Raw genomic sequence first — 12,126 nt, forward strand, 5'->3', positions numbered from 1 at the left:
CCGTTGATTGATATCGTTTCATTTTATTCATGTGATTCAAATAAGGCAGTTGTTTAACTTGTACCGTTGATTGATATCGTTTCATTTTATTCATGTGATTCAAATAAGGCAGTTGTTTAACTTGTACCGTTGATTGATATCGTTTCATTTTATTCATGTGATTCAAATAAGGCAGTTGTTTAACTTGTACCGTTGATTGATATCGTTTCATTTTATTCATGTGATTCAAATATGGCAGTTGTTTAACTTGTACCGTTGATTGATATCGTTTCATTTTATTCATGTGATTCAAATAAGGCAGTTGTTTTTTTCTATTGTACCGTTGATTGATATCAATTGATTTTGTTTATGTTATTCCCTGTTTTCTAATTTGCCTTGGAGTTCGGTTTTTCTCATACTCCTTTTTTTCATCAACATGACAAAACGACAAAATCTCTTTGTTTGAAACATAAATCTGAACAACAAAAAAATTGGGAATTCAACAATGAGACAGTAGCACAACAATAATATGGCATAAAAATTAAAAAGATCATATGATAGGGAACATGTGTAATAAGTTTTAAGTTGATTGGATTTCAACTTAATCAAGCACTACCTTGACCAAAACTATAACCTGAAGCGGGACAGACGCACAGACGAACGGACGGGCGAACGGACGCACAGATCAGAAAACACAATGCCCCTCTACTATCGTAGGTGGGGCATGAAAATGTTATAAGTGTAAATCCACAATGCATCCATGTTCTTTGTGCTATGTTAAAACAAATGGACAGATGAAGAAGGTTATGGAACATCTGTTTTGAGAATTTTATGTGCAAATGAACAAGAAATTCAAACTGAGAGAACTGACACAACTAAATGTATAAAACAGAAGCAGTACGAATGATTTGCAGTATCTGTTATGATTTTAATTGATTTTTACACGATGTCCAAAACCAAAATAGATCAGATGAGCGACAAAAGTTCTTGAGAGCTTCTAGTTTAAGTACGTCAGATGTTTGTAATTAAATTTTTATTTCTCTAAGACGTGTAGGGAAATTTTAATCGAATTTTAAAGGTTTATAAAAAAGTTGCAATAGTCGATATCATCCAAATTAAGTTCGTAAAAATATATGATTGATTTTGAAATATTGTTCTAAACCTTTTAATATATTGTGCTTAATATTTAAGTATATTGTTCCTTAAATTTGATATGTTGTGCTCACATTTTAATGGATTGAGGTTATCATTTTAATGGATTGAGGTTATCATTTTAATGGATTGAGGTTATCATTTTAATATATTTTGATTAACATTTTACAATTAATGTTTTTATTGATGTTTTGATATGATTTTGTGGAAGGAATTATTTAACTTTTATTCAATTTCTATACAAATAGAACTAATTCATCATTTTAATAATTATGTATAATCCCTGACATTATTTCAAGTTACCATACAGTAGTAATCCCTAAACTGATTCTACATAATAACTGGTTCTACAAATTCACTTTTACATATATAAGTAACTTAGTATTCTGTTTAAACCTTTACTAAATAAGAAGTATAAATGTATGATCTAAATTAAGCAGTTGGTTTTTTTTTTGTTAGTTTTTATGTAATTCCATTTTTTTCTAATTTCAAAACGCAAAATATACAGACCTGAGTAATACGTTCATAAGGTTATGTTATGTCATCTTCATCCGAAAATCTATATATATGATGCCTCTCCTGGTGGACTATTAGTCCCCGAGGGTATCACCAGCCCAGTAGCCAGTACTTCGGTACTGGCATGAAAATACGGATTTTTTGTGTTATTAAAATTTACTGTTACAAAATATTAGAAATTATTTTAAATTAAGGAATGTATCTCCCTCATGCAAAGCTCTGATTCCTTTCACGGATTTGGCTATACTTTTTGGACCTTTTGGATTATAGCTCTTCATCTTTTATATAAGCTTTGGATTTCAAATATTTTGGCCACGAGCATCACTGAAGAGACATGTATTGTCGAAATGCGCATCTGGTGCAAGAAAATTGGTACCGTTAATTTTATTACTACCACTGGGTCGATGCCTCTGCTGGTGGACTATTAGTCCCCGAGGGTATCACCAGCCCAGTAGCCAGTTCTTCGGTACTGGCATGAAAATACGGATTTTTTGTGTTATTAAAATTTACTGTTACAAAATATTAGAAATTATTTTAAATTAAGGAATGTATCTCCCTCATGCAAAGCTCTGATTCCTTTCACGGATTTGGCTATACTTTTTGGACCTTTTGGATTATAGCTCTTCATCTTTTATATAAGCTTTGGATTTCAAATATTTTGGCCACGAGCATCACTGAAGAGACATGTATTGTCGAAATGCGCATCTGGTGCAAGAAAATTGGTACCGTTAATTTTATTACTACCACTGGGTCGATGCCTCTGCTGGTGGACTATTAGTCCCCGAGGGTATCACCAGCCCAGTAGCCAGTACTTCGGTACTGGCATGAAAATACGGATTTTTTGTGTTATTAAAATTTACTGTTACAAAATATTAGAAATTATTTTAAATTAAGGAATGTATCTCCCTCATGCAAAGCTCTGATTCCTTTCACGGATTTGGCTATACTTTTTGGACCTTTTGGATTATAGCTCTTCATCTTTTATATAAGCTTTGGATTTCAAATATTTTGGCCACGAGCATCACTGAAGAGACATGTATTGTCGAAATGCGCATCTGGTGCAAGAAAATTGGTACCGTTAATTTTATTATCCACGCAGAATAAAATTGTAGTTTACTTTCATTTTCTCTGTAATCTAGGATTTCAATTAGAAATTGAGAATAACTATCAATGAATTCTTTAACATGGTTACATTTTAATCATTGAAACCACTTAAGTAGGCAACAATCTGTTGCCTAAAGAATCAACTTATTTAAAATGTTTTAGGGTTGGTTACCACTCCATTGCGCAGCTTCCGCTGGATACAGAGACATTGTAAGTGAATTACTCCGTAGAGGAACAGATGCAAATGCAGAAACATCAAAAGTAAGTGTCAATCTGAAGCTTGCAAACAGAGATTTCTAGTTTTTTGTTCATTTTCGAAGCAGCATGTATAATGTTAGTAATACTCTAGACCAAACAAGGTTTAAAACAGGAAAAACGATTGAAACAATCAGATCGAAATTCTATTTAAATCACATTTTTAATTTATTTTAATTTCTTCACGCATGTTTCTAAAAAAGTTCATCGGAAGGTACCAAGACCTTGTTGATAAATACTCCGTATCAACTTCTCTAATAATACACGATGGTCTTGATGTATAGGTTCTGCGTACTGATGTTGTTTCTCATCTTAACAACGAGTTTTATAGTTCTTTTATTTGTCTTTGTTCTATAATTAATAGTACTTTTACTGTTGAATGGTTTTATGTGATATCCGTTTCACGTAGCTCGGTACTTATACATCTCGTCAATGTGTTTGTATTGGCTTTCATTTTTTGGTGGTTTCTTTTGTATATGCGACTTTTTGTATTTCTTTTGTTCTTATAACGTGACTCTGTACATTAAAAGATCCCGCCAGTATGATATTGTTCTATTATATGTCATTATGATATATTTCTATTATGAATTACAATATACGTTGAACCACAGACGTCAAAATCATTCAATCGCGTAGTGGAATTAACTATTTTTGGATTCTTATAAATTCTATATATATAACTTTTGGACTAGTTTAAATCTCGGCCTATTTCTTAAATTTATTCTTACATACTTTTGACTTTTTAACCCTGTATGCTAACATTCCAATGTTCATCAGATTTAGATATTTCTGCCCTGATACTTTCAGACAAATTCGACAACCAGTTGTTGGGTTGCTGCTCCTCATTTAGTAATTTTATACTATAAATTTTGATTTTTACCTTATTTTACATGATTTCAAAAGCACCAGTAAACACAGGTGAGCGAAACAGGCTCTTTAGAGCCTCTAGTAAATTATTATTTGATAAACTTTCTTTTTTTAACTGTGATAATTTGATTTATGCTCAACTCGATTATTTCAAAGATAAACAAAACTTACATTTTGACCTCGTAACACGACGTGTTAAAATAAAGTTAATCATAAGATTAATATTTTTAAAACAAACACGGAATAGATTACCTTAGCTGTCTTTGGCAAAACCTTCAGGAATTTTTGGTCCTCAATGCTCTTCAACTTCGTACTTTATTTAGCCTTTTTAAAACACTTTGATTCGAGCGTCACTGATGAGTCTTTTGTAGATGACACGAGCGTCTGGCGTAAATATAAAGTTCATTCCTGTGATATATGATGAGTTTATTTACAACCACTGGATCGATGCCACTGCTGGTTGAGTTTCAATTTCCCGAGGGTATTACAAGCCCAGTAGTCAGCACTTCTGTGTTGACTTGAGTTATTATTGATATTTTCTAAATTATATATCAACTAAAACTTTAAATTTTCTAAATACTAAGGCTTTTCTACCTCAGGAATGGTTGCCTCAGCTGTCTTTTACAAAACCTTTGGGAATTTTTGGTCCTTAATCCTCTTCAACTTTGTACTTTTTTTGTTTTTTTTAAACATTTTCTTATTCGAGCGTCACTGATGAGTATTTTGTAGACGACACGCGCGTCTGGTGTAAATATAAATTTCAATCCTGTTACCTATGATAAGTTTATTTACAACAACTAGGTCGATGCCACTGGTGGTGGAGTTTTATTTCCTGGAGGGTATTTTGTATTGCCAGGTCAGTAGTCAGCACTTCTGTGTTGACTTGAGTTATCATTGATATATTCATAATTATATATTAACTGTTTACAAAACTTTGAATTTTTGAAATACTAGACTTTTCTACCTCAGGAAAAGAAGAGGCATAAAATAAACCAGAGGGATGGTCAAACTCATTAATAAAAGAAACTGACAACGTCATGGCTAAAAATGAAAAAGACAAACAGACAAACAATAGTACACATGGCAAAACATAGAAAACTAAAGTATAAGCAACACGAATCCCACCAAAAACTAGATGTGATCTTAGGTGTCCTGGAAGAGTAAGCAGATCCTGCTGCACATGTGGCACCCGTCGTGTTGATCATGTAGATTACCTAAGTTGTCCTTGGCAAAACTTTTAGGATCTTTTGGTCCTCAATGCTCATCAACCTCGTACTTTATTTGGCCTTTTTAACATTTTTTATTCGAGCTTCACTGATGAGTCTTTTGTAGATGAAACTCACGTATGGCGTAAATATGAATTTCAATGCCGGTATCTATGATGAGTTTATTTGAAACGATTTAACACTTAACAGTCTCAGAATGTACAATATGGACAGAGCTAAACATTAACTATTCGATCAGTAAACGTATTGGAAATATTTGTCACCATGGCCTTTAACAGGCAAACGGTACTAGGGAAAATTATCAAAACAATCAGAGGTAAATCTTAAGTAAAACATCCCTTTTCAAAGAAGCACAAGAAAATTTTCGTTTTGGTTTTAATTTCCGAACCTTGCTAACACATGTTTTGTAAGTTATTGGGGTATTTGCCAATAGCTCAACCATTTCAAGATTGATTTTAGAACTTTACATGAAATAAATACGATCACATATATATATATATATATATATGTAATACGTTTTGATATTATTCGGTAAGAGAAGAACAAGAGCATGATTATGATTTAAAATTATCACTTAAACTAAATGAATCAAAATATCCAGTTGTATCATTACTTCGCAGGGCATAACAGCACTACACTTGGCATCAAGCAATGGACACATGGAAGTAGTTACTATTCTTCTTGACTACTCTGCAGATCCAAACATAAAATCTGCAGACGTGAGTAGAAAGGTAAACATTAAATGCCGTGTAAAGTCAATGAAGAAATTAAATCCATATACACGAAGGAGAAAAATTAAGTACACTTTCACATTGACTGTAATATATGATATAAGTTAGAACTGAATATTCTATTTAAACCTTTAATAAATCAGAAGTATAAATGTATGGTCCATTTCTCCATTAACACAAAAAAACTCTTTGAATAAAACCAAACATGTTCTATATCAAAATATTATAAATATGAATACCACATAAAACTTACACAAATATAACCATATAAAGCATTACAGTATTGTAAGCATCAAAACCAAACGGTTTTTAACGTAACAGCCAGATCTTCCTGTGATGGTAAAGAATAGGCTTATTTCTGACCTAAATACAGGTACAGTATTTTTTATAAATTGGAAATCTACTATGAGAGAGATAAATTCTGTCATGCTATTTCTGAAGCAATGAGTTTGAAGCCAGTGATAGCCTTTGTGACTGAAAGTCATCTAGGAGCGGACCTGATCCTGTGTTTACGTATGATAATTCATATAATTAGTAAGGACCAACACTATTTTCTTTTGGATTAACATTGAAGAAAACTATATAACAATTAAAATTAAACGTTTAAGTACTTCTGAAACCAGAACAAAAGTATATAAATAAACAACTCGAATGTACTAAGAAAATATCAATAGTTGTGTAAGGTGTCGAAAACAATATTCACTATTTCACTATTGCCTTTCACGTGTTGATATATAATTGTATGTTGTTTAAACTGCAATTAAGTGAACTTGCCATCCTATAAACTTACAAAATGTCAATGTAAAGACTGGTACACATTAAAACCTTGGAAGACAAATGAAACAAACAATGTTAACCAAACAAAAAATAATAGAACTTAGAATATGGCCAAACATATACTATATGGTCATATATTGATTTTTTGACAATAATTGCCACCAATGACTTTCAGAAGTAAAAGATCGGGTAGCCAAAAAGTAAGGAAAAAATGTCATATATGAGAATCAGAGAATAACTAATTATTACGAAATGTCATATTCCATAAAACACTTTTTTAAATATTAAAAAAATCGTCATCATAATTAAAATTGTTCATAGAAACCAATTAAGTAGGCCTCAGTTAATTGCATAAAGATCCAAATAATGATTTTTTTAAGGGCTGGTTAGCACTTCATTTCGCAGAATACAATGGACACAGCGACATTGTAAGTGAATTAATTCGTAGAGGAACAGATGTAGATTCAGTCACAACAAAAGTAAGTGTCAATCTGAAGCTTGCAAACGAAGATTTTTACCTTAAATTCATGTTTGATGCAACACTTATCGTGTAAGCAAAAGTTTTTGTTTGGTCTCGACTAATTGTCAGTGTTTTTTGATTATTTAGCTATCACATGCTTTTGTAATTCGTGATTATTGATTTAATTAGTTATCACATTTTTACGTAATTCTAGCCTAGTTAGTCGAGTGGTCTGGCGTAACGGGCATAGTGTCAGGCGAATTAGTGCCACGATATCTCAGTAGCATGAGTTCGCATCCCAGCTAGGGAGAAACACAAATTTGCTTCCACCAATTCACAGATCTAATATTGTTGGGCTGTTATTTAGACTAATATAGTGTATATCATTGTTTATTTCATTATTGTAATCAATTTGGTACTAGTGTTTAAATATTACAATTATATATTTTATTACAGATAGAAATAAAACAACATAAAACTCTATGTTTCAAATTTCACCTTATTTCAATTCATAAGTCAGTCGGTCTAAGTTATCTTCATTTGATTTGACGTCTACATAGTGATAATGCGTAAACGAAAGCGAACTACGTTAACTTAATTCAATTTCAATGACTTTCAAACGAATTAGAAAACACAGTTAAGAACGTTAACCAGAATTCTAACACGATGTCCTTATAACGCATTGTAAACAAAGCCGTTTTCTAATTTTCGAAAACAATATGTCTGACACATGCGTACAAATTTTACATATTTTCGTAATTTTTATTGTTATTCTAATAAAATAAATACATTTAGTAGCTTACATAAACTTCAATTGTATATAGTTTAACAAACAACACACATTTACTTATTAAATATGGAAATATAATGTACATACTCCGAGGGAGGAAACGAGAACAGTCAAACATTTTAAAGGTATTCTGTACGCTTCGATCTATTAAAATCCTGTATTTATTTTTTTTAATTCCTAACGACCAGTGTGAAATATCGACAAATATAATGCCTTCCCATGTTAAAATAAGCATAGAGCATTATAAAGTTTAAAAATATATAGGATCCAATTATCATAATAAATAAACAAGATAAGTATCCCACCTTGTTCGTATTTGTTCTTTTCTAGCATAACGTGGGATGTTTCATGTACATATGTAGACATCTTATATCTTCTTTTTTTTATAATATACACTTAACCAAATAACCTACACTTAAACATCTCTTTTCAGGAAGAAAAGGAGAAATGTAAGGATATGGTAACATCATTATATGAGAGTAATTTTAAACAATTCAGAAATTATTACGACACTACCCCTGTTAAGGTTTTTTCCTCCTCAAGTAAAGTTGACCGTACGCTAATTCTCCATTCCTTTTCAGACTTATTTATCATCTCTGGTTTTCTTTTTGGGCGGTTTGAGTTTTCCTCATGAATATATATTCGGAACAAAAACATGGGACGCACGAAATTTCGTGTTATTTTCCTTAACTTTTGTGTTCCGTTTATTGTTTTCTGATAATTGTATGTTTACGTTTAATTGTAGTAAACAAAGCTCAAACATTTATACGATCCGGATTATTTTGTATAATGATAATGATAAAGATAAAAGATATGTTATGATTGCCAATGAGATAGCTCTTCACCAGAAACATAAAAATAAACAACTATTTTAGTTTACTGTTTTAAACGACGACAAAACAATCATGATAAACAGTAACAAAACACCACCACTGATGACAAGGTAAAGGCAATATACAGAATGTGGCCGGGTTAAATAACCTGGCGCTAAACCCTACACATGTTTTACGTTGGATAGTGGTGAATAGGTACGACACATGAACATACCGTTAAAATTATTTTTAATGTGCTTCACTCGTCTGAACAATGCAAAGCACATTAGTATACATCTGTTTTAAAGTCACAAATAGGTTGAGAGAAAACATATTTGGGTTACAGACTAAACTGAAGCAAACACATCACCTAAAGAGAAAACAACGAAACAATAGAAACACTGATGTTCAACAAAAACAAACAACATTGCAAAATACATAGAAACGAACTATAAGATAACAATTGTCATATTCCTGACTTCAGAAAAAAATGGTGGGTTGAACTTGGTTTTGAAGAAAGCCAAAACTCGCGCTTAATATCAATGTTGAATATACCGCAAAAATGATAACAATATATGACAGGAATACAGTACAAATCAATAAAAGAATAATTAGGACAGAGAAATACATACATAAATACTATAACAGAACATTTCGACATGTTAACCAAAGATTAACAACGAATACCTGAAATAATTTATGACATTACACAAAACAGTATAATAGAATTATGAACTGTGCGTCACACGTAAGTATCAACGCCACAAAGGGTGACCTTAAACACAGACACAAAAGGCACAAAGTACAAATCTCAGAATACACGCAGTAAATCAAAAGGCAGTTCAAAGCCATTAACAAATAATAAAAATCATGTGACTTAGACTAACAATCAGTCACTACACATCCACACTCCAATATTGAATAAGTTTAGTTAAAAGATCGAAAAATCTACACCGGATCGTATCTGAAGTCACTATACTATTGCAAGCTACCTGTTAGAGGGATTGTAACGTTTGAACAATATGTAAAAAAAAATCATCCCTTTATCCTTGGTTGCTATGAAACTCGTTATTGCTCATTGTTGCTAGGATCCTCACCTTGATGTCCGCGCTCTGGATATATAAAGGCACAAATACCTTGTTCGAGTTTGTCATTTGTATTTGGCTGTTGATAAGGAAAGCATCGATACATTACATATAAGTACAAGTAAACTTGAAGATATTTTAGAAGAATCTTGAGTTGAAAAGTAAGTTGATGAACCACAAGGATTAAGTTAAAAGCTTGTGGTTTGGAGCAAGCGGTTAAGAAGTTGTTACGGTTATTGCAAGCTTCTGGGTTGTTATGAAACTGTAACGTTCCACGGGAATGGTTGGATCCCCTCGAACAGGTAGCTAGTATACTAAAGGAGTAGGTCCAGTAAGACCCCTTTTTGGCCCCAAAATATAGCAGTTTTACAAAATTGTTAAAACTTTTAGTTATTTATTGGACAGTAGAATGCTTCTGCTACATAAATATGGGCTCTCTTTGGCGATACCATGCGGGTACTAGCACCATAACATTTGCATAAAGTTATGCTAAATTACTGAAATCTTCACAATTCTAGCATTTTAGTTAAATTTTAGACGGTTTTCGTGTCAAACGAAAGTGGCTGCATTCGTGTTCATCCTTAATATTGAAATGTAAGTTGTATTTTATGATATTACATAACATATATAAAGGTTGAGGATGAACACGGATGCGGCCACTTTCATTTTTGACAAAATCCATCTGAAAAGTGACATTATTCGGCAGATATGGTAGATTTTCCATATTTGAGCTTGAATCGGATCGTTTTTAATGACTAAATCAGTGAAAATCTTTCATATAACCTAATTGATTGAAATGAAATAGACACTTAAGGGTTTAAAAAGTGGTCAAAATCTTTCGTCAGATGAACCTGAAATTTGAGGCCAAAATCGGTCCTTACCGGATCTACTCTTTTAGTACTGGTATCCATGATGAGTTTATTTGTAATAGTCTGCTGACTTCAGCGCTTCGAATACCAGGTGTTTCAAAACAAGTTGTCTCGGGAACTAGGTATTTCGGAGACAAGATGTTTTAGAACTAGTTGTCTCAGGAATTACCTTTCTCTTAGAAAAGGTGTCTCAGAACTAGGTGTCTCAGAAACCTAGAATTTTGAAGCTTGTTCTCTTTTATAGTATTTAAAAGGTTGTAGTTGTTTAGGAGTCACTGAGTCAGTAAAAGAAGTACGAATAAAATTGTGGTTATAGTGTTTCTTTTGATACAAAGTTAATCATGTTTACATAATTGTTGTGTTTCTTTGTTAAAATAAGGTTCAAAGTTTTAAAATTGATCTTGTGGTGTTAAGTAAAGCTTCCAAGTTGTAGTTAGGTTTTGCGTTAATTAAAAGATTGATATTGGAGTATCTCAGATTCTGAGAAATCTGTTACAAACACATAGTTTATAGCCAAACACATTACATATGCAATTTAAATTATACGGGTCTTCACTGCTTTTGGCCGTTAACATATGATACATAACAGTACATTAACAAGTATGTTGTAAAGGGCGCAATTTTTGCCAATAGGAACACCTCAAGCCAGTCGAGAAACTACAATGCCACAACGTACATTAATCTTGTTAGGGAGAAAACGGTATTGTCATCTCAGTTTGGTAGATTTTATTTTCTATAGCTATATTGAATTGTTTATCATGTACCTAAGTCACCATTTTACATTCAGCAACTGACTCACCATTTAATTCTTAAGATGTCCTGTACCAAGTCAGGTATATGGCAGTTGTTTACTTATAGTTTGTTTATATGTATGTTGCATAGTCCTTTGTTTTTGTTGCACTTCAGTGTTTCTGTTGTGTCTTTGTTTTCCTCCTGTTGTTGATGTGTTCCCCTCGGTTTTAGTTTGCAACTCTGATTTGGTTTCTCTCAATCGATTTATGATTTTTGAACAGCAGTATACTTTTGTTGTCTTTATTGGTGGAAGGTTTTTGTTGACAATTTTTTGTAATCGTTATTTAAATTGCTATTTATATATCTTTTTATAACGTATTTTAGGATTGTTGGAAGTTTTTGAAAGTTTCGAACTTATTTTTCGAGACAAAGTTATTTATAAATCTTAATATAAAGTACCGATTAGAAATGTCTCAGCAATTTTTCTAATATTTAGCTAGATCTTTGTTTTAAACACCCATGAAACGTTTTGTCAACACTTGTCAGCTACATAAACTATGTTGTTTTAGCTATTTAGTTTAAACAAATTTATTTATAATGGATTTTGAAACAAGTTATTACAACATGCATTAATTCCTTTCCACTTTGCTATTTATTAATGTTAAACTGAATTGTTATTGGTTAAATTTGAACCTTTACACTTGATACATAAGAATTAGATTACCTCAGCTGTATTTGCCAACACTTTAGGAATTTTCATTTGGTTCTCAA

The 12,126-nt window shown here is 32.0% G+C and overlaps 1 protein-coding gene across 1 annotated transcript in view; it reads left to right on the top strand.

Annotated features, from left to right (window-relative positions):
• Positions 1-8,491, top strand: part of LOC139484325 (ankyrin-1-like) — a 33,301-nt gene extending 24,810 nt beyond the window's left edge. The window contains exons 18-21 of the mRNA XM_071268062.1: positions 2,914-3,012; positions 5,720-5,830; positions 6,988-7,086; positions 8,291-8,491. Coding sequence (XP_071124163.1) covers positions 2,914-3,012; positions 5,720-5,830; positions 6,988-7,086; positions 8,291-8,491 — 510 coding nt within the window. The remainder of the gene's footprint in view (positions 1-2,913; positions 3,013-5,719; positions 5,831-6,987; positions 7,087-8,290) is intronic.
• Positions 8,492-12,126: the final 3,635 nt, after the last annotated feature.

The sequence above is a fragment of the Mytilus edulis genome, chromosome 8 (genome assembly GCF_963676685.1).
Source record: "Mytilus edulis chromosome 8, xbMytEdul2.2, whole genome shotgun sequence".
NCBI classification, from domain to species: domain Eukaryota; kingdom Metazoa; phylum Mollusca; class Bivalvia; order Mytilida; family Mytilidae; genus Mytilus; species Mytilus edulis.